General features: G+C 32.8%; 1 protein-coding gene across 1 annotated transcript in view; it reads right to left on the bottom strand.

Annotated features, from left to right (window-relative positions):
- Positions 1-27,550, bottom strand: part of LOC145261161 (cell division cycle protein 20 homolog) — a 45,722-nt gene that overhangs the window by 2,073 nt on the left and 16,099 nt on the right. The window contains exons 3-9 of the mRNA XM_080119483.1: positions 25,703-25,966; positions 22,726-22,851; positions 21,429-21,625; positions 18,595-18,689; positions 12,189-12,423; positions 9,460-9,585; positions 1,561-1,678 (exon numbers count right to left, since the gene is read on the bottom strand). Of these exons, the coding sequence (XP_079975609.1) occupies positions 1,561-1,678; positions 9,460-9,585; positions 12,189-12,423; positions 18,595-18,689; positions 21,429-21,625; positions 22,726-22,851; positions 25,703-25,966 (1,161 nt within the window). The remainder of the gene's footprint in view (positions 1-1,560; positions 1,679-9,459; positions 9,586-12,188; positions 12,424-18,594; positions 18,690-21,428; positions 21,626-22,725; positions 22,852-25,702; positions 25,967-27,550) is intronic.

Genomic DNA, 27,550 nt, shown 5'->3' with positions numbered 1-27,550 from the left:
GTGTGCAATTCTAAGAAAGAAGCTTTGTTCATGGAATTTACGTTTAGGTTTAGGAACAGATAAAGGGTGTGGGAAATTATTGATAGTGTTTTCAGCCAGAATAGTGTTTATCGTGAATGTTTGGCGAGGGGGGGGGGGAACCATAGATTTATTTACCCTTTTCCAGAAAGTTAGGCCCAAAGTGAGGTTTTGGCTTGGTTATTTTGTTTTAAAAGGCATATCAACCCTTTTTGGGTTATTTAATGCCAAATCCAGTACTTTCGGAAAAAGCTTTTATGCTTCAAGTTCTTTAGATCTTTAAATATTTATTCATTTGGTTTGCTTTTTTTGGTACTAGTGCATACTTTGAATTAGATGTAACTCGGCGTTCACTCAGCTTTTCCTGGAACATGACATCAACAGGTCAGGCTTAACTAGCATCTGACGTAACAATCACAATGCCACGTGCTTAGTTTCAACTCAGCATTTATGAACACGAGTGCTACTCCCAAGCAGCAGACAAGAAATTGGATAAATATTGGAAGAGGGAAAGAAAAAAAAAAAAAAAAAAGACCATTTCTTACATGCAAGTCAGTCAGGATTTATTGGTTGTTTTTGTTTTCCGGCATATTAACCCTTTTCGGGTTATTTAATGCCGAATCCAAAGATTTTGAAGAAAAGCTTTTTAATAGAATATATTTGTTGTTTTCAAGTCGGTTTCTATTCAACCCATAGTTGGGACCCTAACAGGTACTACTACTCTTGGTCAGAGTGGACCTGGGAGCAATGGTAATTAAAGGGTGGCTCCACACTCCCCAAAGCCCACAAGCTGGGGCCTCACCACTGGATATAGTTTAAGGTCATATCCAGGACCAGTCAGTCAGGAAGAGAAGTGCAAAACATGAACTCGACCGTCTGGAGCCAACAACCGCAACAGACACCAGACGTAATTGACTTTTGTCAACAGCGGAAACTACTGGCAAAAACAATACATGTGCAACCCTAGCAAAAAGAGAGAGCATTTTACTAATAGCTATGGCTGGAGAGGTGCTATTTTCTTTTATTGCCGACACTCGCCATAATCCGGCTGTTGAAAGCCGAGTGAACGTGGAGTTATGTCTTGTTTAAAAGACGCACTAGTACTGCTTTTTTATATAGGAAAAGTGTTTTTGTCGAATATGATTAAGTTTTGTAAAGGCAATTAAAAAAAAGAAATAATAACATTAATGTTCAGTGCATTTTAGGTCAAAAAGCTAGCCTCTTCAGACAGTATGAGCTGGGAATATCAAGGAGGTGAGATTTTGAAAAGCCAGCACACTAGAAGTGGCCTTCAAAAACGGCTCAAGCAGCCCTCTCTGCATACAGTAGAGGGTGCTTGAATAAACTACCACTCCCTCCTTATAGATAGAAAGTAACGAGCGAAGGCTGTATAGAATCTTCAGCAGACAGAAGCAAAACCACTGTCGGACTGATCACTGAGGATGTATCTGACTAGTATAAAGCAGCACCTACTTGACTTGTTTGAAACTGAGCCAGAAGAAGAAAAAAAAAAAAAGTTGAAGCCTCTCAAAGACAACTTACCTGTGAGTTCTGCTACTTTGCTCAAACTGGGATATTTCCAAATGATTAACTGATTCTGGGCAAAACCATGACTGGAAATTAATTCTTTGTATTCAGTGGACCAAAGGAGGGCACACACCTAAAATAGAGAGAGAGGGGGGGGGGGTTTACAAATTTTTGTTTTTTTTGTTTTTAAATTTAAAATTTTCAATTTAAAAATTTTATTAAAAAGCTTATTTCTTTATGTAAGCATAGAAACTTACAAAAATGTGTAAACAGTAAATGCAAATATTTCCAATCTCTTGTAAAGCTATAACATTCATCACTACAAACATTACTGACATCGGGTCAACACACGGCACACAGATACAGAATTTGAAAAAGGAGGTAATTAACTTCAAAATATTAGAAAAATATTAACACAAAAAAATCATTAATGAAAAAAATAAAAAAAATAAAATAAAAAATAGATAGAAAATAAAATTATTACACAATATATTGTCTGTCTTAACAAAACATCCTTTTACTTCACCTAGTGCCCCAAAATGTACAGCCTTCTAAAACTCCAACCTATTTATACATGAAATGCAATACTTCAGGCAAACTATGGCATTTTCTTACTACAAAGAAAAAAAAAAATAAAATAAAATTTATTTTTTTTTAAAGCCTACTTCTTGAATGATGCGAGAACACTTAAAATACTGAGGGGTGACTTATGAATCGAAGAACGATATGGACTGACAACCCGAGAGTATCAAGTTTGAATCCAGTGAGTTAGCCCCACCTTCACTGTAGATGTTTGAAACTTTCACATGATCCATTCTGCAAGTACCTGTTTCTAGAAAAGACTGGGGAGGGGGGGGGGAAATAACAATGGAATAGATTTGGTCAATTTGTTGGGCACTCGTATACTTTAACTAACCAGAAGTATTTTTTTTTCATTTTTGGAAGAGACAACCCAAATTTTAATCACTACCTAGTGTTGCCTGGTTGTAAAATATGCTTAAATATATTTTAATTGATGCAGATTTTGTATTTATTTTTATAGAGCCAATTCTCTATTGATTATTATATTGTACCCAATATATAATAGCGATTTCAAAAGTTAGAAAAAAAAAAAAAATATGACTCGGGTACCATCAGCTAGAATTGAAACTAAAGCATTTAGCTCTCCAGCAGTATTCCCTACCATATGATCTAAGGACAGATGAATGTCAAAACTTTAAAAATTAACAGTTTAACGCATGTATATTTGTGCATGTGTAGACGAGCACTGTCGACTTACATTTCCGAAGTTCTAATTTTTAAATTTAGACCTCTTAGCAGTTATTTTTACTAACTAACAACTAAATAAAATTTGTTCCACAAGTGTGAATCCCCTACATATCAAGTTTCAAGTCTAGACCAAAAATTTACAGAGCAGATTGGTAGAGATTGTTCCCCACACACAGGTCACTTATATAATATATATATATATATATATATATATATATATATATGACAGATTTCTCTGAAAATGGATGTAAACGCACTCAATTTTGTTTTGTTTTTTTTGTTGGCCACTGATGCACTTTAACCTAAAAAAAAAAAAAAAAAAAAAAAAAAAAAAAAGGTGTTGCCCGGGTGTTTGGAGGTAAAAACTCCGGTTGAGGGGGTTTAAAATAAAATAAAAAGTTTTGGTAAGTGAGTATGAGGCTCGAACTCGAACCCTTGAGGCAAAGTTGGAAATTAAAGTGTGAAGAAGGAGGAAAAACAAAAAACAAAAAAACATGCGAGATTTAGAATTTGCAAGTGCACGTTTTAATGTCTTAATGAGGTCAACTTCGACTGTGGGGCTTTTATTTTCTCAAGATGTTGGGGGGGGGGGGCAGCTCCCCTTGTCCAATTTGAATAGCAATTGTCTCATAAGGAAAATATTTCCACATTGATCAAACCGATTGCGATGGCGACCGGAAAAATACCACCAGAATTAGTGTTGCTTTTATTATAGGAAAAAGCCTAATCCATGTGCGGCGAGCGAAAACTGTTGAATATTTATCTTCCCGAAGTCGAGCAAATTAAATAGACGAGCTCCGTTGTTAACTCGAGATATGATTTCTATGTAATATAAAAAGTTTTAAGTTGTGAGCCGACCGAGCGCTTCTCTGAAAAAAAAAAAAAAAAAAAAAAACTTTCTTGGACATACATTTTCGCTTTTATATATATAGATTAGTATATTTAAAAAAATTTTCTAAAACCGTCCTATCATGATTATGACCGGTTCTACGCATGCGTCAGATGACATCATGACCCGAGTTACTTTAAATAGTTGAACTGACTAAATTTCATGTACGTCATGTTAGCTCAGTTGGTTAGAGTGTTAGTTTATTATCTAAACATTTTGGGTTCGAATCGTGGTGTGAGATGTCTTTTTTTTTTTTTTTTTTTTTTTTTCGATTTTTTAAATTTAAATATTGAACCAGTGTTATTTAAGCCAATTTTCACGTAACGTTCGTTTTTGTTTTTTTACTTCGCTTATTCTTAGGTTTTCATTAACACCCCCGACCAACCACACACCCAAAAACACCCGGGTACCCACCGATTTTTGAAATTTTAATATCTAAACAGGCTTATTTAAGCCATTTTTCACATGTTTTTTTTTTTGGTTTTTATTTTTCAGATTTTTTAAAGCAGTTTTAACGTTCGTTTTTCTTTTTTTTTTTTTTCGATTTTTACATTTAACAACGTTTGTTTGCCTTAGGTTAGTTTTTGTGTTTTTTTCGCACCTGTTTATTTTTTTTAACACTTTACTATTTTCCAACTGCGTGTCGTGAAGGCTTCGTTTTTTTGGGGTTTTTTTTCACATTTTTGGGGGTTTTTTCACATACCCCGAAAAACACCCGGGCAACGCCGGGTACCCCTCGCTAGTTATATATAAAAATATAATTTACTGAATCGAGTTTTAGTTTGGTTTGGTTTTACGGCATATCAACCTTTTTTTTTTTGGTTATTTAATGCCGAATTCAGTTTTTTTTTGTTTTTTTTTGGTAATAGATATTTTAATTTAATCAATGAGTCAAATCAGACTTTTTGTATCATTAGGTGATGTGTTTCCTTCCTTTTTTGGGGGTGGGGTGTAAAGTTGGATTGAATTAAAGTTATATTCTTTTATATAGATTTACTTTTTTCAGAAATGTTATTTTGTTGGAGTTTATTTTTTTAAATAGTTCTTTCATATTGTTGACATGGTAATAATTTTGCCGGATATGCGCAAGATCGCCACAATCCAAAAGAAAGTGTTTTACTGTAAAAGGTTCTTGGCATGCAAAACATTCTGGAGGGTCTTCTTTTTTTAGCAGGAAGGAGTGGGTTATGTGCGTATGTCCTATGCGAATACGGGACAAAATCACTTCCTCTCTACGTGATCTTCTGGCATCTGGTAATCGTTCTTCTATTGTGGGTTTGATCTTGAAAAGTTTATTATTTGGACAGTTATTCCATCTTTCTTGCCATTTCTTCATAATGAGATTATTTATTTGTTGTTTGTAGTCAGAATGTGGAATTTTTATATTGCTTATAAATTTGTTGTGGGTAAGGTCAGTGATGAGATCTAGTGCCATATGAAGTTGTTGATGAAGATGGGTAGTCTTCCTTTCACTCCAGCTTCTTTGAGATCTTTCATGATGCCATACCTCCATGTGGTATCGTACGCCTTTTCAAGATCAAATAAAATAGCAGTCATATGCTTTTTTTGTATAAATGAATTTCTGATGAAAGTTTCTAAACGAATTAAATGGTCTGTTGTGCTACAATGTTTTCGGAAGCCACACTGAAAATTAGTTATTATTTTATTTGTTTCCAGAAACCAAATTAACCTGGTGTTGACCATTCTCTCCATGATCTTACACACACAGCTTGTTAGAGCTATGGGGCGATAATTGGAGGGGTCAGATGCATCCTTTCCTGGTTTTGGTATAGGAATGACTGTGGCTTGTTTCCATATGGCTGGAAGATTGCCATTGAGCCAGATGTCATTATAAATAGAAAGTAAATACTTTAATGGTTCATCTGGTAGTTGTTTTAGAAATTCATACGTTATTTTATCAGGTCCCTCAGCCGTGTTGTTGGCTTTTTTTAATGAATCCTTTAGTTCATGGATGGTAAAAGGTTTGTTGTATTCTTCCTCATTATTACTTTTAAAGTTCAGTTTGTTTTTTTCTGATTCCTGTTTAAAGATCTGGAATTTTTTATCGTAATTTTTAGAAGATGAATTATTTGCAATAGTATCTGCAAGCAGGTTTGCCATGTCCTCTTTTTTAGTTATTTTACTATTGTTTACACAGAGGTGGTTGAGAGGGGAACTGGTGTTTTTTCCTGATATTTTCTGAATCATATTCCATACAGTTTTGTCTTTGGTGGTGTTATTGATTTTAGACACAAAATTCTTCCATGATTCCCTTTTGGCTTCGTTTATTGTTCGGCGTGCTTTAGCCCTGCATATTTTAAAGTTGTTTAAATTCTGAGTAGTTGGTTAATTGTTGAATTTTCTTAATGCAGCACATCGTAGCCTGATAGCCTTTTTACAGTCATTATTAAACCAGGGACGATTATACTTGGTTGATGATTTTGTTTTAGGAATACATTCTTCTGCTATTGAGATAATGGTATCTGTAAAGTGAGTGATTGGGTCTTTCTCACATTTTTCAGGTACGAGTTTGTGTTTGCATAGTAATTTGAATTTGTTCCAGTTAGCTTTTTTAAGGTTCCAGCAAGGAATTTTTGAAATTATTTCAGGACCAAAATGTTCTAAAGTTATTGGGAAGTGGTCACTTCCACAGGTATCTATATGCACTGTCCAATTGTAATCTATAAAGATACTAGGATCACTTCTAGAGAGGTCAATTGCTGAGGACGAATTTGTAGCGGAGTGAATAAAGGATGGTTTTTTGTTGTTGTATATGCATAGATTGTTGTTGTTGATAATATTTTCTATAGTGATTCCTTTTCTATCTGTGTTTGAGCATCCCCAACTAACATTATGACTATTAAAATCGCCTAATAATAAGAAGGGGCGAGGGAGTTGGTTGATGAGTTTTTCTATTTCGGTTTCATCTATGGGGTCGTTTGGAGGCAGATAAATGGAGCAAATTGTGACCGTTCTATGTAGGGTGGCTGTGACAGCAATTGCCTGTAAGTTAGTTTGTAGATTTATTTGGCTTTGTGCCGTGTTTTTGTTAATGAGAATGGATGTTCCTCCTGAAGCTCTATTTGGGTTATTTGTTGTATAGTTGTATTCAGTAAAACTTTGAAGATTGATATTTTCAGATGGTTTTAAAAAGGTTTCTTGTAGGCATATTATTGTGGGACATAGATCGGATATCAGCAGAAGTAATTCATTCCGGTTGGCTTTTATACCTCTGCAATTCCATTGGATTATTTTGTTGGCCATAGTTTAGATTTTATATATTTGATTTCCCTTTTGTCTTGGGAATAGGGGTGTTTTCTTTTTTATGGGGGTTTAGAAGTTTTGTCTTCTATTTCCATTGTTTCCAAGGAGGTTTTAAATCTATTTTGGTCTGTAGTTCTTGTATTTGAATCATTGGACTGTTTCCATGGCTTCTGGTTCTTTGTGTTCAATTGGTTTGTTAGCTTTTATGCTTGATTTATCTCTGCTTTTAGATGTTGAGCGAGATCGTGGTTTGGTTTTTGTGGGGCTGGTTTTCTTTGAGGAATTTTTCCCATTTATTGTTCTTGTCTGTTCGGATGTTTTTAGAGAATCTTTATTTTTTTGCTTGTTGTTATCTGTTTTTATATTAGAACTCTTGTGGGGGATTAATAGACTCTCCTTATTGTTGGTATTCTGCTCTTCAGAGTTCTCGATCTCCAATATCTTAAAGCTATTGGAGAGGGGAATTTGTGGGTTTATTTGTAGTTTTTGTTTAGTTAAGTTTGGTTCTGGTTTGTTTTTTTGGATTTGTTTCTGGTCTACTGGGTGTGGCGTTTGGATTTTTGGTTCCAGTGAGTTTTTTTTCATTTCTTCAATTGTATTTATCAATATTTTGATTTGGTTGGTGAGGTCTTGGATTTTAATATCGAGGTTTGTTGTGCAATAATTGTCATTGTGTTTATTTGTGTTGGGAATATTCTTTTTGGTTATTTCGGAATATTTAGCTGTTACTGCCTTTTTCCTTGCTTCTGGGTAGGTGATGTTTAATGAGTGTTTAATTTTAACAATTTCTTTTTCTTTTTTCCAGATTTCACAGTCTTTGGAGTAGGCACTGTGATTTTCTGTACAGTTGGCACATTTATAAGTTTTTTGACAGTTGATATGATTGTCGTTTTCTCCACACCTTCCACAAACTGGCTGGCGTGTACATCGGTCCTGATGATGACCAAACTTTTGACATTTAAAGCAACGCAGTGGGTTGGGGATGTATGGTTCGACTCTTAGTTTCTCATAGGCTATTTTTATTTCTTGTGGAATATTTTGTTGGTAAAAGGTTAATATATATGAGTGTGTGTTTATCATTTCTCCATTTTTTTTAATTTGAATTCTTCTAACATCCGTTACATTTTGTTCTTTTAGATTTGAACGGATTTCGTCGATGGAGCAAAGTGAAAGTTCAGGGCTTTTCACAACTCCTTTGCATATGTTTAGTGTTTTGTGAGGGTACGTTTTTATTTTTATATTGTCAAAATGTTTCCATTTTAAAAGTTCATCTGCCTGTGTTTTGGTAAGAATTTCTATCAAAAGATTACCATTTAATTTTTTCACTAGTTTAGGTTTGACCCTTTCTGATAGTATTTTTTCTATCTTGAAGGGGGAGAGTTTGGTTAAAGGCACTTCTCCAATTGACTCCATTACTATAAAGTTTGGATAGTTATCCGATTCCTCATTCGTGTCACTGTCCGAACTGTCTAAAAATCTTTTTTTACTTGGATTTTTATAACTCATATTGGGTTCGTTTTTTTTTTTAATTCATCATCCCTGCTCCCCACCCACCTTGGAGCCCTACTTGGGATGCGCACAGGGGGGAAGCCCATTCGCCCTGGCTACAACAGGGTTACAGGTATGATATACTTGTACATAATGTAGGCTTCGAGCACTCGTGTATCTTAATTTCTCCCATCCAAGTAAAATATGGGAAAGATCAGAGAAAAACATCCATGTCTAGTCCTTGTTCACTATATACAATTGACCCTCAGCCACCGCTTTCACCACTTGTTTGGGGATCAGTATTGATGGGGAAGTGTTGTGTATTATTTAGATTTGGTGTAGATTGTATGCGTATAAGTGGTGAGCTAGACGTGACCAGCCGATTGATCGGATCGGGCCTCTCCGATCGCCCGTCTGGCCCAGTACGAGGCCAAAGTGGAGTGTTGCAACTGATACCTTTATTTCCCCAGGTATCAGTTGCTCAGCCACCAGGATCCTTTTCGTAGACATTACGGGATGCCACCTACGGCCAACAGGTGGCCCCATTGAGGGACTTTTACTCTCTGCAAGGGGGCAGTCAATGTATTCTAATGCCCCACTGACGGGGTTGGGAAGTAGGAAAAAAAAAAAAGGGAAGGGGGCTGTTGTTTTTGTTTTTGTAGAACATAAGTTTTACAAAAGAGAATAGGAAACAAAAACGGAAAATCGATGTAGGTGCATTTCGTCTCAGGAAGCCCATAGACAGCCTGATCTGGTAGCACCAGGAATCGAGTTTTATCGTGTTTTAATGTGAAAGAGTTATGCAACCAATTAAATATGACAAACTGAATTAAGGGTTTGCCATTTTTAAAGAGAACAATGATGGATGATTTTTTTTGCTAAAAATACATCTACCACATCCACTGGATAGTTTTTTAGAATTTATTCTAATTTCACCATGACACGCAAGTATATAATGCGTTGGTTAAAAAAAAAAAAAAAAAAAAAAAAATGAATTAACTTACTTGTGATTTTGTATCTACATTTTGTAAATTAGTTCCGCTGTTACAATTCCAGAAATGGATGTGACGATCGGCTGTACCGCCACCACTGGCCAACAAGCGGGGTTGCCAAGGACACCAAGCTAAAGCCTAAATAAACAGAAAATAAATAAATATAAATAATCACAAGAATTTCTGCATAAAGCAAATACATTCAGAATTTTTTTGTATTTTTAGTATATTGTAGTAGTTTAAAGTAAATTAGGTGTTGACAGTGTATTCAAACTAAAGTAAAAAAAAAAAAAAAAAAAAAAAAAAAAAAAAAAACTAAATTATTAGGTCGAGAAAGTTTTTGCAGAATTTAAAATTGATTTCAAATGATGTTTTTCAACTAAGTTTTCGTTATAATACATTTACTTCATATCATTTTAAAAGTGTTTTTCCCTCTACCCAATCGTTTAAATTACAACCGTTTTAAAACAATTGTCTTTTTAGAACATTCAATACAAGATGGAAAAAAAGCAAATCGCACAATTTTCTTATTTTAATTCAGGCTAGGCCGAAAAGCTGCTGAAACAGCTTGTGATATCAATGAAGCATTTAGCCCAGGAACTACTACTGAACACAAAAGCACAATGATGGTTCAAGGCGAGAGCCTTAAAGATAAGCGTATTGGTCAACCATTGGATGTCGATAACAATCAATTAAGAGTCTTAATTGAAGCCAATCCACACACAACTGTTCAAGAACTTGTTTCTGAATTAGACGTAATGCATACAATTTACAACCACTTGAGTGAGATCAGAAAGACAAAAACTTGATAAAAGATAAATGAGTGCCTCACGAATTCAACAGCAAAAAAGCCATTATGAAGTGTCATCTTCACTTCTTTCATGTAATAAGAACCCATTTCCTAACTGGGTTGTAACTTGCGATGAAAAATGGGTTCTTTACAACAACCAGCAACATTCAGCTCAGTGGTTAGATGCTGACGAAGTTCCACGACACTTCCTGAAGCCAGAGTTGCACCAAAAGATGGTCATGCTTACTGTTTGGGGGTCTGCAACCAGTTTCATGGATTATTTTTTTTTTTTGAATGCAGGCGAAACCATTATGGTAGAAAAGTACAGAATGTGTTTGTACACAAACACACACTGTACTTGTTCAATACTTCTCCGTGTAAATAAGTATTTTTTGTATATATGTAAATATGTAAACCTGTTTTAGCATGCTTTCTTTTAATGCTTCTTTTAAATGTACTTGTTAAATTTGCTCTTTATTGTTGATTGCTTATTACTAGAGCTAAGACAACAGCATATTCTTTCCATTGTTTTGACTATTGTGTATCCGTTGATATATGCTTCTATATAGAACGATATGGTTCTCGGTTGATTAACTGTGTCTAACTGTGCCGGATATATACTTGAGAGTCAAAAGAATAAAAAGAATATGCTGTTGTCATAGCCCTGCTTATTACGCTATCTCAACTACAAACGACGATCTTCAATGTAACAGCTTCTATGAAATATTAAACACACAACATAGAGCAGCAACGCCATTCCCAACTAGTGATCAAACTGATCTCTACAACTGGTAACAATGTCTGTTACACTAACCAGCAGAGTTTTATTACAGGATTCATTCATGTAGAGTTTCAATGTCTATTTTCAAAAACTTTTCAAGTCTGGAGAACCAGACAAAATTCAAGTTTTAAAAACAAAATTTGATATCGGAAGAATGATATAATAAAAAAATATTTTTAAATAATATTTGAAAATATTTTAATATTGTTTATTTAGATTTTGAATTTCACTTTGGCTACATCCATAAAATATATGGATGACATCAGATAGTTTCACGATAAAGGGGCATAACTCTTGTATCCACAATACCGGAAATAATGCTACAATTTCAGAGGAATGTATTTTGATTTTATTTTTAATATTTAAAGTATTTTAACAGTATCAATTTCAATTTTAATATTCTGACACATGTTTACTGAATTATAAAGAATACGATTTAAGCTTTTTTTTTTCAAGACACTTTCCATATTTTCAAGGTAATAATAAAAATAAGGCCTTTTCAAGACCAAACTGAAAATTCAAGGCCTTTTCAAGCCTGTGTGAACCCTGTATTACTGCCGACCAAAGGAAAAGTCTATCAGGCATGTGTACACAGTGTGATGATGTATGGAAATGAAATTTGATCAGTGATTACAAAAATTCAAAAGGAATTTCTGCCATTACTGGGTAACAAAATGTTTTGTTCATATGTACAACTGGAGAAACATGAAACAGAAAAAGAATTCCAAAGGCAAGCAGTAAAAAAAAAAAAAAAAAAAAAAAAGTGGGATTTTGCTGCTAGCCCGGTAGATAAGGAGCAATTACAAAAACTATCAGTACTTTTATCATTACACAGAGTCATCTCATTGCACTGTAGAAAACAGTAAGAAATCCTTTGAACAGTTTGATTTGCTTTATAGCATATCAATCATATATAAAGTGGTCAAATATAATTCTATAATAGATAGAATAATCATTTATATTCTTAGAATACATTACTCCTAGAGTATGTTGTTCGTAGAAAGAAATTTCAGTGAAGAGGGGAACATTAATCTTAAGAGGAAATTTCAGAGAGGGCGAGGCATTTCTTTTTTCAACCCCCGCCTCCTAAATTTGGCCCATACCGCAATAACCATTTACACTTCAGTGGCAATATACTTGTTAAAAAATAAAAATGTTGGCTTGACTTACTTTAACTGCTGCTTGATGGTGCGTGAGTGTATAGATAGGTTGTGTCTGGGGGATTTGACTTCCGGGATCACATGCCCAGATGTTCAGCAGATTATCATTCCCGCCACTGGCCAAGTAGGAACCATCGGGCGACCATTTCAGGCCACACACTTCCTGCGTATGCCCGGCCATGTTGCCTTGTTGGTGCTGAGCTACACGGACATCATGATGGTGAATGTGTCCACTACGAGAACCACTGGAAAATAAAAGAAAAATATTTATTGGCAAGAAACATTTCAAAGCTTTTGTTATTCGCTTCTTCAACCATTAAACAAACGGTTCAACACTTATAAACATGCCACCATTTTTTTATCCATTCGTTTCTATACACACTTTTCGCACTACATTTACTATTTATTAATTAGCTACAATCACTTTGCATTTCTGGACTTTTCCGATATTAAATTCAATCATTGCTGATGTTATTATATTTATTCAACATCAACAGACACTCGAAACAATACACAGCTCTGTGAAACTGCTTCTAATTCCACTCACTCGGAGGAGGGACAGTTAGAGGTAGAGAGATACAGAGAGTGGGAGGTAGAGAGAGAGAGAGAGAGAGAGAGAAAGAAAGAGATCAGTCGTGTTACACTTATTATAACTTAATTCAAAACCAATTAAAGTGACAATTTATTGTGGCCGATTCGGTAGAGGTGTTTACTTTTAATTTGTCCCCTTTTCCACTTAGTGTTCCACATTCGCACCTTGGAACTGCCAGTAAATTTTTTTTCTTTTACGTTTGCTGAACACGGTACTAGATGCTATCTGCACTTTTCTATAGGGGGTTGCTTAATTTTTTACACCTTTTTTGTGGGCTTGCAAGGAAAATAACTAATATTAAATGCTTTGCTTCTAATTATAAACCCACATAGGTCACAAACCAAAATACAATTGTAGTTTGCTTTTATGTATATTTGAAAAGATATCAGAGTGTAATTTAGATACTTTTAATTAATCAGAAACCTAATTTGCTGTGAAATATATTTATCAAAAATACATAAAATGACCAACTACTCCCCACTCACAAAAGGGGGTGTTTATTCCGAAAGCCGTTCTTAACATAGGGAGGTTGATGGTGTATCTTGAAAGCTGTTCTAATGTGAAGAGGTTCCTAGTTGGACTACAACAACGAAAGTACTTTAATTTTGTATGTGAGAGGTGGGGGGGGCATACTAACACCGGGTAACGCCAGTTAACGGGTCCTGCTAGTTACAAATAACAAGTACTGAACAATAAACTTAATGCATTGAAAATTAATGATCAACAACGAACTCACATTGGCCCATTTTTTTGATTCAGGCTCAAAAGTGAATTTATATTGATTAATTTTGAAAAATTTCTTTAATTGCAAGAAGATTTATAATATAAAAAAAATTCTAAAAACAAATTAGGTACAGATCCATTAAAATGTGTGGGAAAGGGAGTCTATGGTCATTCTTGTCACCGTACCCAATGTTTATCATTTTCCTTAATAAAATCCTCAATAATTATAATACATTCACTCCACAGGTGGTCGTATTTAAGATCCTTAAATCGATTTTTTTGTGTGAATAAATATGTAAAAGAATTTCATTGATGTGTGTGTGTGGGGGGGGGGGGGCAACCAAACAAAAAACATAAACAGATGTTAGCAAGACCCTCCCAACCCTGTCTAAATAGTTAATTTTGATTATTTGGATTTTTCGAGCAATTATCACGACATGTTATTTTCACAGCTTTTCGGATGGTGTAATCTCCAACCTTCTTTAGGTGAGTATTAATTGAGAGTTGGATAAAAGCCGACAGGATTGCCATTTTGTAGTAGGGGGTTGCTGCATAGATATCCATCCTACTCACTGTTGAAAATGGAAAGAAAAAAAAAAAAAAAAAAAAAAAAAAGAGGGGGGGGTCACCATGTCTTTGTTAAACGAATCAACTTCCTCTACAATTTAAAATCAATTTTATTCAAATAATTTCATCAACACAAAACATGGTCTGGAAAGAGTTATGAAAACAGCAATACAGAATGGGTAGAGTCCACACACTTATAAATGTACAGTCAACACAGGATTGAGTTTAGGGAAAGAAATATGGCATCTTGTCAACACGAGGCTCAGTCTGACCTGTTCGTAAATAGCAGGAAAAGATTTGGATGAAAATACAAAAGTGTTTTGCCTGAAAAGCACATGAATCACTTCAAGAGTGAAAAACATGCAAATGCAACATAAACCGTAATTATGTAACTGCTACATGCTCAGAGGATCTCAGAACACATAAAAAATTTCGGTACTTGTACTATTTAAAAAATGAAAATATCGAAAAAAGTTTAAATTGTATGTATCCGTTATGGAACGAAGTTCTCCGGAGAAAAAAAAAAAAAAATCACTTAATTTCATCAAGTAGTTTTTTTTTTTTTTTTTACAGTGAAAACATTTATGATACAGAGCAAAATGTTTGATTTTTAGGAAGAAAAACTAGTATTAAAGATGGGGAGGGGTGTCAGCACTTTAACTGGAGTTATCTCCCTTTGGCATTTCTAAAAAGTTTTTTTTTTTTTTTAAATCCAAGATGGCTGCCTTCAACGTGCTCTCATAAAAACGTGTTTTTCTAATGTAAAAAAAAAAAAAAAAAAAAAAACTTGATGAAATTAAGTGATTTTTTTTTTTTCTCAGAGAACTGTTACATAACGGATACATACAATTTAAAGTTTTTTTTTTGACATTTTCATTTTTTAATGTCTTGACTAAACTGTACAAGTACCAGAATTTCGAATGAAACTTTCATTCACAGAGGTAGTACGCTTTTATTCCATCAGCCATGACTGGGTAGAAGTCCTAGATAATTCATAATTATATTCTGAATACCGCCTGCACTGAGCATTAAACCTTCAAACTCCAGAAGGGTAACTTAAACTGAATTTTACCAAGTATTTGAGCGAAACATAACCGTGTCTAACCTTGCTTACAGATATCTTCCTGCTTGGATTGACTGGTGAGAAGATGCAAGCTGCACTCAACAGAGTGCAGACTTGTTCGCAGATTATGGATGCACATCAACGCCGTCAAAACAAAAAGGTCAGGTCCTTGCTGAATGACCAGAATATCTGGCAGCCGTTTACGCTGGACAGAATTCAACTAGATAATGTGGATTCCTGTATTTATCTTAGCTTTACTATCATGCCAACTAGGCAGGCAGCGGCTGAGATTGGACGGAGAATAAGAGAAGCACAGTCTGCATTCTTCCATCTCGACCAGTCTTTGTGGTCCTAACAGAAAATATGCCTGGACAGGAAGGGATGCATTAGGCAGTGGTGAGGACCATCCTTCTCTATGGCTGTGAGAATTGGCCTATGAGAGTAATGGATTTGCACAAACAAAGTCTTCAATAACTTTTTGCAACATTGTGCACGTGTGATACTATAAAGTGGACCTGAGTCACTAAGTGCTGAGAGGGGGCGGGGGCAATAGACAAACGAATAGGAATAGCAATACACACGAAAAAATTGAAATAGCTTAAAATATTTCAATATTGGTATCTATAGAAAGAGCTTGATGAGCTTAGAAAGAATCTTTTTAAATTTTTAAAATCCGATTAAAATTAAGGAAGTTATGACTATTTTTGTACCTCACACGTTTGGATATTTTTCCCTCTTTAAGACCATATGCGTTTTGTCACATTTTTTACACTACTTTTTCAGTAAAAATGCTATATCTTTGTTAAAACAGAAGATTAAGCAATGAAATTTTTACCATATAAGTGTATTTTTATGCTAGGAATTAGAATATGCTACTGAAAATCTCCAAAAATTAGTAGTTTCCAAATAATCTGTAATTCCTTAAAAATGCCATGTATTCATTAAAAGAAAAGTTAAAGAACTCAAAGCTGAATTGTAATGCATTATATGTACAAATAACTGAAATTGAAATCTAGGACTGTTTAAAAATAAATATATTATAATATTTCGTTGGTATTATTGTAGATTAATACCTTCCGTTAGCCTACACCCCCCCCCATCTGACCACCTCTCCAAAATATGCAATTTTACGTTTGTAGGCAATTACATGTGAATACCTTAAAAAATTTTAATGAAAGATAAAGTATTATTTTAGAATTTAATGTAAAATGATTCATTTTGAGCCATTCTAGCGTTTTAGGGCAGTTAAACATTTGTTTTTCTATCGGAGATAAATCCTGTGCGCTTTTTTTTTTCCCCTAAAGACGATTATGTGTGGTTTTTAGAGGGTCTTTGTGCAATTATGAGAGGGTGGGGAGGTTGCCACTCTGACTTTGGGTTAATGATAAAGCTAAGGAAAATTATGTGTGAACATTCTGAAGACTTGATAGAAAGAAAACAAAAACAATTTTAGAATTTAGAGTGGGGGTTAGTTTCATATAAATTTAATGTAAAATAATTCACCATTTCGAGACCATTTTAGCGTTTTAAGACAGTTGACTAATTTATATTTTTTATGGGTGATAAATGATGCTTTTTCTTTAAGGAAGGATTTTTTTTTTTTTTTAAGAGGAGGAGGCTTGCCACTCGTACCTAGAGTTAGAAGTAGGATTAAGTGTGTGTTTTTTTTGGGGTTTTTTTGGTTGTTTTTTAAGGCGTTTGACCCCATATTTACGGTTAGTGGGTCATAATTATTGGCCTTTGAAAATGTTATGCCTTAGATTTTGGACATCAAATTACTTTTAAATATGGAATTTATTTTTGTTTGTCGTAATTCTTAAGGGGTGTGAAACTTACAAAATCTTACCGAAAACGCTGTTTCATGAGGTTAACATTTTTAGCACTTTATTTGCTTAAAACTCCTAAAATATATAATGTACATTATTATTTATTAATTTATTTGAAAGTATATTCATTTTCGAACAAAACGGTATTTTGAGGACTTAAGATGCTTTGGTTTTTAAAATATGATTTTAGCAGAACCCCTTTAAAATCTGTAATTATCCAAAGTGTTTTTATCATCCATGTGTATTGCTAATAGGAAGTGTCTTACAATAAACAAAGAGATGGGAAGCAGCAAACAATGAATCTGTAGGTATTTTTAGATTGAGCCTTTTTGATTTAACAATGACAATAGAAACCTACGGAACAGATTACACAGGGAAGGGCAGCTTCTGGTAACCAGGGTGGGGGGAACTTCAGATACCGACACAAAGACAGTCGACAACTAGATGCCATTTGCGGCGGATGGGAGCTGATAGCGACAACAGTTGGACAGTTTTTAGAGTTGACTGCAAAATAGAAATAGACAAATTATGATTGACAGACGAATGTAACATCGATAGAACAGAGAGAAAACACACACAAGTCCAACAGTCAAATATCGATGTGAAACATTGGCGTTTGTGTTTTTCGTGTTTTATTTTAATATTTCAACTTTGTGAACCCACATGTTCCCATCTATAGTCGCCAGCGAGAAAATGACGATCCGGCCATAAGAAGAATAGTTGAACGAAAAATCGATGTTGGGGGGTGTCACATGCTGATGCCATAGAGATCATGTTCCGGTTTTTATGCTCTATTTTGATAGAAATTATTTTGATTAAACTTTTTTTTTTTTAATCTTGTATCTAATGAACAAACAAAATTTATTTTAAAAAACAACAAAATAAATCCTTTCAGGTTTGAAGCATAATAGATATTTAAAGCCAATAATTCCAATTATTAACTTGTGATATTCTCCAGAATTCCCCTTATATTAAAAAAAAAAAAAAAAAAAAAAAAAAAAAAAAAAAAAAAAAAAAAAAAAGGGGCAAGCATGCAGGGGTCCCCCCTCCATGAGTGAAAAATTTACTTTCACTAGGAATAATGTTCAGGCAAAATTTCAAAAACATCCAAGGCGCGATTGAGAAAAGTGAACAAATGAACTGACAAATGGGAGTGAATTACTAGGTCCAATTCCTCCTTTGTCGGGGTATCAACAGAAAAAAAATTCTATAAATTGTACATACCCTAGACACTGAAAATATATTCTAAAAAATCACATAAATTGATCAAGTAGTTTTATTTTTATAAAGGAGTAGTAATTTTAAATTAGTAAGAAGTAATTTTTAAGAAATTAATGGGAATTCATAGGCATTACAACAAAAATCAAAGGTTTGAGTAATGGATTTATATCCTTAGATCATTTTCAAAATGACAAAAAATGACGGCTGCTCTTCAGTTTCTCATAAATTTTGTTATGTGACATATGTACATCATACAGATTTTATTTTTATTTTTTTATTGTAGGAAGAATTCTGGACAAGTACTCGACCTTTTTTTATTAAGAGAAAAAAGTACAATTAAAAATAAATCTGTAGGCAGAGAAAAGCATTAATATAGATTTCCTTTAATTTCAAAAATTTTTTATAGAAAAAAAAAAAAAAATACCTGCTTAAAATGTGTAAATTCCAGGCGAGTGACCCAACGCGTCCTGAATGTCCGGTCATTGTTCGCAGTTTCTTTTCTCTAATGACATCCCACAGCTGGAGGGGGGGAAAAAAAAAAAAAAAAGACGTTAGAATAAAAGAAACGAAAGGCCATATTTGAAAAAAAAAAAAAGCAAAATCAATTTTACAACTTAGAACGACTTTCCAGAATGGAAAGTTTAAGACAAAAGCAAAATATTTTCAAAAGCAAAAACATTGACATCCAAATCTAATAGCAAACAATCTCTTCTCTTTACAGTCCCTTTTCATAGAAAAAAAAAAAAAAAAAAAAAAGAAAAAAGTGCAACTTTACTAGAGTGTTTTCAAAAAAATGCTTTTCAAAGAAAAAAAACAAACATTACTTTTGTGTCATGCCCAAATTAGTACAAAATTATAAAAATTAGGAAAAATGGTCCAGTAGAAAAATAAGTAAAAAACAGAATTTTTCAAAGTTGCAATTTCACAGTAAAATTAACCCTTCAGATGCTCGACAGCAAAGGGAGATGTCCGTTTTCAAGTCAACCATCTTATTCTCGATAATGCTACATGCTTTTTTTTTTTTTTTTTTTTTTTTTAAATTAGCTCTATAGCACATCTAGACGAGGTTTCGTAAATTTTGGAATTATTTATACTAATTGACATGACACATAAGTTCGAAAATACATGATTGGGTTGGACAACACACTATAGTAAAGTTGCACCGAAAAAAAAAAAATTGCTAAGTTTTCTCTATTGCATCAGATGGAAAGTGCTCAAACCAGCTTTAATCTCTACAGACCCTTCCTCCTGCAAGACATGAACAACCAAACTCATCTTCCCACCACAACTGCTTCTTTATAACCAAGATACAAAATACGGCAGTTCAAAATGAAATCGGAAAACATGAAAACTGATAAGTATTATCAGTTGAAAATATTAGTGTACACCAAAAATTACAGAAAATAAGTAGAATTTTTATAAAAAAATAAAATTTGCTATTCGTAGTTAAACTCCGAATGATAAGTGGTGTTTTCATACTAGAAGAAGGGACATAATTATAAGCAGTGTTCTTGAAGTAGGAAACCATTTTTGGCACTTCTACAGAATTGGGATGAGATTTTGCATCGATAAATGGAGTTTTCAGGCAATTTAAAAAATAAAAAAAAAAAAAAAGTTTCAACTGATTTTTTTTTGTCAATAAATTACTATGGTAGCTTCCAAATTATGCAGTCGAAATTACCTGAATATTAATGAATTATTAAACAACTTTGTGTTAGCAAGTGAAAGCTTGCCACCATCTTAAATCAAATAAAAAAATTACCTCCCTTTTGAACTGTGTTTTACGATCCGTTTTTAAATTCTATTTTTTATTTTCTTTAATAATTTTCAACCTTATCGATTTTCGTAATTTTTAGATAATCATCATAAAAATTAGGAATACGTAGATATCATTGTTTTTAAGTAAAATTCAGTCTTATGATTTCCGAAATTTTGTCCCAATAGTGTAGAAGCTCCCCATTTTCAAACTAATCATTTGCGTTATTTGGGCAAAAGATTTTAATTTGCAGACATTCAAGATATTCAAGATATTGAAGAAAAAAAAAAAAAAGTTATTTTTAGAACACATTTGTCAAAGAAACAGAAAAAAAATTCTTAACTTCAAAATGAACAAGAAAAACTGATTATAAATTAAGTCAAAAATGAAAAGTACAATATACAATTGATTAGAACTCATTACTGCAAAACTTTTTCGACAAACTGCAACATGGATATCGTCAAATACTTTGGTATAAATTTGTTTCTTGACAGATGTTATTTATTGACTGGATTTAAAAAGAAAAAAAATTTGTACAAATTGGTTTCTTAAAAAAAAACTATTAGAAAAAAAGAAAGAAAGCTATATTTTCAAATGTATGTTTTTATATTTGTTATGTATATTTTTTTCTGTTTGATTATTACCAGTCTTTCTTAGTCTTTCATTGCAATGGTTACACCAATGCTCATCTTCAAGCATATTTATGCAAATTAGTCGGTGAATCAGAACAGGTGACTTAAAGTCCACAGTAAACAATGTCAGATAAAAAATTGGCATTATACTTGATTACTTTTTGCATAAAATAAAATCTTATTTTACTGTTTTGAGTATTATATATAAAAAAAAATAAAATATTAGTTTATGAAATACTAGATGTACCCAGCGTTGCCTGGTATTAAACATAATGTCAAATTTCTTTAAAAAAAAAAAAAAGAAAAAAAAAAAAAAGGAAACCGAAACGTGCACATATGAGTATCGTTTTTTCTGAACAGTTCACTTCTTGTAAGTAAAGGAAGAAAAATATACTAGAATCGAGATCGAAACCAAAGCCTAAAGACAGCAAGTCAAGTATGATAACCATTAGATCAGCTTGACACAAGCTTTACAAAGTGTTTCCAAACCTACTTATTCTTAACATAAGGAATCTGTCACGTGAACCATTCACACATGGATATTTATGAAACAGTTGACAAACAGATAAAAATCTGATGCCCCCCCCCCACATTCCAATTTTGACCCTTTATCAGCCCTTACGAAAATGCATTAGTTTTCCACATGTCTGAATATCCTTGATACCAAATTTAAAGTCTAGATCAAAATTTGTTGAGTATATAGGTTGAGAAGTGTCCTCACACACTCACCTTTATATAGTTTTTAGAAAAACAGAAAATTTTTTATTTGACATCATTTGCTGCGAACTTCAGGACACCCATTTTTCTGATTAACTTCTGATTAAGTTTTCAGGTTTATAGAATAAAATCGGAAAAAAAAAAAATGCTTACTTCTACTGCTCCTTCACTGGTACCAACTGCCAAATAGTTTCCCTCTTTGACCCAAGAAACAGAACTAATGTAAGCCTCTTGACCTTCCATTTCAGTCAGCTGAGTAATTTGTCCTGTTCCAGCATTCCATAAATAAAGATGGCCACCTAAGGCAACGGCAAGTTGGTTGTTTGCAGACCAATCAAGTAAATTTAAATCTGAAAATTAAAATAGTTTATAAAAATTGAAATGTAAACTTTTAGACTTAAAACAGGAGTTGGTACAATTTTAATAAAATTTAAAAATTACTTTATTTTAACAAAGAGGTATTTTGGATTTTCAAAGTCTAATGCATATACGATGCGTTGTTATACTGCACTTATTTCTATAGTATCACAGATAAATAAGCCTGGGCCTGGTGTTGCCACATGCACCAATAAAACCTGAAAATGATGGATATAAAAACCATGCGACTCAGAAGAAAGAGTTCAGCATCATGAGGGATTCCTTTGATAGCCAAAATGACATCCTGCAAATGTTGGTCTTTAAGATTTTAGCCTTTTAAAGAGATATTTTTAAAGCGTTTGCTGATTGACAAGATAATGTAATCAAATGAATTGGTATTCGTCGTTAAATATTTTGTTAATACTGAATTTTTTTTTAATATTTGTACAAATTGTTCTTTTATTTTAAGAAACAATATCTGAAGAAGCTGTATTTTCAAAATGTTTTCATATTTGTTACTATGTAATATTTGTTGTGTATATTGAACTGCAAATACTTAAGTTTTTAAACAGGAATTGGTAAAATTTAATTCTTTTTTTAGTTTAACAAAGCTATCTATGATTTTCAAAATCAGACTCAAATAATCTTTAAGCTAACAAATCAAACTTTGTTTCAATTTTCATTTGTTATTGTTTTATCAGGTTATTAAAAATATGATAGCGTATTTCACTACAATTTTTCAAATTACTTAATCCAGCCCAGATCCTATAGGTTATGAAATATTTAAGAATTAAAAATAAAAATCAGTAAATAAAGATTATTTTTAAAAAAAAAAGAAAAGGGAGGTAGGCACCGTATTGGAATAAAAATTAAAATTACCACAGTTTAGAAGGATTTCTTATTCAATGACCGAGGACAGAAGATGAAGGGTAGTATCTTAACAGAGAAAGAGACAAAAATAGATTGAGTGGAGAAACATTCCGGAGTTACCTCCCTTCACATTTATAACCAAACAAAGTAAACAAAATGTTTTCAATAAAATTAAAGATTCAGATTTAATGTTTGACCAAAATATAAAAAACAAAAAACTTACAATAATCATCTAAAATTTCAGGAGCATCCAAGATTCTTTCAGGAACTTGCGCAATGTGTCTCGTGACTTTTTTAGCACGATCATATTTACTAGAACTGTACAAAATCTTCAAGTTATTCAGATGGCCTAAAAATAAAAATGAAAGATTTTATTCGACATTTCAGAGCTAAAGAGTTCAGTGAAAAAAAATAAAGATACTAATGCAAAAATGTTGACAAATACAAGGATTAGACAAAATAATGGAAAACACCTATGAATTTTGCATGTAAAAGTATTTAAATGAAACCACAAGTAAGTTACAGATCTTCCTTGGTTAAAAAAAGGGTGAGGTAAGGGGAATAGGAGGTAAAAGAAAAAATGATAAAAAGATGCGGGAAATATCGAATAATTAACGTTTGAAAGTCAATAAAATTAAATAGACAGGCGAGCTCCGTGGGTAACTCTGAGATATTACAATTTATAGAGGATATAAAAAGTTTTAAGAAGTTGTGAATCGAGCAAGCGCTTCTTTGAAAGAAGCCTTTTGTGGACATCGAGGAAAAGCGTACATACATACATACACACATACATTTTCGCTTTTATATATATATAGAGATATATATATATACACACACACACACACACACACACATAAATATTTAGCGAGGAAAGCAAAAATGTTTTTTCAAGTGGTACCTACGGCTTCATTTCAAGTAACATTTTGTTTGTCGAGCAAGTAATTACTCGACTAATATATATACACACACACATATACACACGCACACACACATATATACACACACAACATTAAAGGAGGTAATTTACTCTATAACATTAGTCCCCTAAAATCCTTCCTTAACGCAATAACCTTACAATAAGAAGCCTTCAAATAAAACATAGTAAAATCACACATAATTGCCTAAAAAAGTTAACTGCCCTAAAATGCTAGAATGAGCAGGAAATGAAAGATCATGCTAGATTAAGTTTATGTGCAAAACTGATCTCTAACTTTAAATTCTCTAAAATACCTTTTTCATACTGAAAGTATAGACTGATATTTTAACTTCATCTTCCTTGTAAATTCAGTAAAAATTAGCTTTTTGTATAACAGGAATGTTCAAAGATTTCTGTAATAAAACTTCCAAACATAAAAAAAAAACATGCTGTTAGCAAGAGTAAGATCCCCCAAGTATGTACATAAGAGAAGACAAACTTGATTAAAAAAAAAAAAAAAAAAAAAAAAAAAAAAAAAGTAGTCACAAGAAAATAACTGTAGATTGATCTTTTAAATCAACGCATTTCAGGTGAAAATATTACATACTTATGTGTCATCAAAATTCATCTAAATTCTCAAAATTATAAAAAATGATAGAGTAGAAAAATAATTACAAATAAAAGTAAAAATTATCTAGTTTAGTGATTTATATAGTTTTATCATATTTTAATGTTGGAGAGTTCGCAAGATCCAGAGGGAGGTAACTGCAATCAATTTGGACCAAGTAAATACGTACCACCATTTTTAAACAAGATTTTTAAACACAATTGTGGCAGATTTATTTCAAATACTTCTAGCATATCATCTACGGTCTTATTTTTTAGAATTTCTTTTTTCATCTACAGTCTTATTTTTGGGAATTTATACTAATTCAACATGACATACAAGTACATAAGGTTTTCACTTAAAATGCATTTGTTTAAAAGTTCAATCTACACAAACACCGAATCCGATAGATTTTTTAATTCAGATACCCAGAAAGGTTTTCTCTTTGAAAAATATTAGTGTCTCCTTAAATAGGGTTTCATACTGAGAGCGAGATACTCAAATGTTCATAGACTGTCTGCAAGAATTTCAATTCCAGTTAACTAAAGTCTAAATTTACAAATAAAGATAAAAAAAGTAACCATTCTTGACTTTAGACAAAACAAATAAGTGATTTTATATATATATATATATATATGAAGATTTTTCTGTGATAATAAATTCCAAACGTAAATTTAGTGAGCAAATTGACCAGATTTTTTTGGGGTTAAAATAAACATTTATTTCTTTACAAATAAAACTTTGACGTCATCAGGTCTTCAGGATAGACATTTTTTTTCCCCCCATCTTTTTTCTCCCACGTGGCAATATGTCACCAAGAAAAACAAGACCCACGTGGTATTAATCAAAGATTTAATGTCCAAGCCAGGAGCAACAAGGTCGTGTGTGGAATGTAATAAAGATATGTTTTCTCCATGATAAAAGTGTTGTTTAAATTCCAAAAGTAAGTTTAGTAAAGATGTGATAACGTCGAAAAGTTAGATTTATAAACAAATAAATACTTGTTTATTTTTGTTAAAAATCTGCATTGAATTGGCTTAATTTAAACTTAAACAATGGTTTTATGACAAAACAAATCTTCATATTGTATGACCTTGCATATCTCCTGGCTTGGACATTTCAAAAATCACTTTTTTTAGTGGCATCATGCCACGAGAGAGACAGAAAAAAAAAAAAAAAAAAACTGTCTATCCTGACGAAAACATGACATTGAAAAGTTTAATTTATAAACAAATGTTTTTTATTAAAAAATAAAAAAACTGCTTTGAATTAGTTTACTAAAATTATATTTTGAATTATATATAAATAATAAATGTTAAAAGCAAGATAAGTTACTATTTATTCCACCTGGCTGTATGTTTTTAGTGTTTGAAGTTATTTTAAAGCATTTATTCATTTAAAAAAATGTGTCAAATGTTTTATGAAAACAAGAAAAAAATGGTAGAGATAAAAAAAGGATCACTTCTTGATCGCTCAAAAAAATAGAAAGTTAAAAAATACTGATAGAAACCCAACTCAATAAACGTTATGGCATTTACTTGGTAAAACATGCCAGAATATTACATTTTTTTCAAAACTGGCAACATTTATTGGATGGGTTTTTGTTTTGTTGTCTATAGTAAAAAAAAAATTAAAAAAAAAAAAAAAAAATAATTAGTTAGAAATAGTTGTTTTTACCTTCTGGTGCAGTTGGGGGTTTTAACTTATAAGACATGATTTTGGAGTTGAGAATTTCGCCATTCAAATTTTCATTCATGATTTTCTGATATTCCTGCTGCGAAGGACTCATCGTCTCGTCTGTCGTGGGGGCATTCTCACTCATTACTTTATAGTAAGCCAAATCAAACTGGGTCGATGCTCGATTTGGAATGAAGCGATCACCAGTGGTCGGAGTTTTGGGAGTTTTTAATTTTTTCTTAGATTTACCAGAAGAAGATTTACCTAAAAGGAAAAAAAAAAAATAAAATTTGAAACAAGCGTTTGACCTTTGGGGGCAGAGGCAATGTCAAATTATTTTAGTAACAAAACAAAAACCAAAATATATGCCTCAATCTTGGAGGATTTCTCCCTATGACAAAGATACTACAGTTCTTGTCCAGAATTACCCCCACATTAAAAGTACAAAATTTATGATATATATACCCGTGACAAAATAAAAATATCATATTCCAAAAATAATGTAAAGTGATCAAGTAGTTCTATTTAAAAAAAAATCAAATTTTTTGAGTAATAAACCAAATATCAATATCAGAGTGGCACCAGAAAAATCTTGTCCAAGAATTTAAAACTGAACACTAAGGTGTCAGATATTTGACAAATAGGTGGAAAAAGAAATTTGAATATTTCGAAAAGGTTTGACGAGAGGCTAGGCACGTGTACTCTAGAATATTTACTTTGCTTACCATAATTTACCAAGAAAAAAACAAAAACAAAATGATTCCAAGAGCCAATGCTACATCTGAGATCGGAATTCCTAACCTACAGTCCTGTGGCCCTTTATTTTATTAGAATCTTGTTTGTAAGTAAATACATGTTGGTTTCATTTTTTAGTATCAAAAATAAAAGAATCATTTCTGGAATTGGAAATTATGCTAAAACTGTTTCAGATTCCAATATACCAAAAAGTTCTGACCCCCCCCCCCCCGGTTAATCATCCCAACACTTGTTCTTTTTTTCCCCCCTGTAATTGTGTTTTTCAATATTTCATTCACAAAACCCTGTTGATGTATTTATTTAGCACTTGCTAGATAATGACCCTTTTATTCTCAATCATTATTCAATGTTTAATATGCGTGCATTTTTATTCATTTTCTCCCTTCGCTATTTTATAACATTATCGCCATGGTTCTTAATACTTTCAAAAGTATCAAATGTCTTCTGTAATTGAAGCCAGGAGTCACACTACAACTAAGGGGGTGGGGTTGGGGAAACAAAAAATATGTTGATAATCTATATATATATAAAAGTAAAAATGTGGGTGTATGTATGCATGTTCGCTTTTTGTGTATGTCCACAAAAGGCTTTTTTCGCCGTGATTCTCGGTCAGCTCATTATTTCTGAAAACTTTTTATATCGCGTCTAAATCATAATAACTATGACTTAACAATGGGGGTCACGTGTGTATTTAATTTGTCCGACTTTTACCAGCTCGCCGCGTCTTCAAAAAAAACGAATGATCTGCCTTTTAGCGCAAAACTAGATCAGACATCACGCCACTTCCTCGCACCTGTTTATTTCGCTTTATAAACCTTCACTTAATGCGCTTATCAGTTCCTCTCCTCTCGTGGCCGAGATGGTTAGGTGCCTGGCTTTCCCCCCCCCCCCTTTTGTTTTCACCTTCGCGTCAAGGCTTCGGGGGTTCAATCCTATCTTCCTGCTAAAACCTTTTTTTTTTTCTTTTACCCAGCCAACGTTTTTTTTTAACACATACACCTCCAAACACCCAGGCAATGCTGAGTACCCCCCGCTAGTCTATAATACTGGAGGGGGTTACCCGGTGTTGCCCGGGTGTTTGGAGGTGTGTGT

The sequence above is a fragment of the Euprymna scolopes genome, chromosome 37 (assembly GCF_053919585.1).
Source record: "Euprymna scolopes isolate OS-2025 chromosome 37, ASM5391958v1, whole genome shotgun sequence".
NCBI classification, from domain to species: Eukaryota; Metazoa; Mollusca; class Cephalopoda; order Sepiida; family Sepiolidae; genus Euprymna; species Euprymna scolopes.
This window is presented reverse-complemented; position numbering and strand designations above follow the sequence as displayed.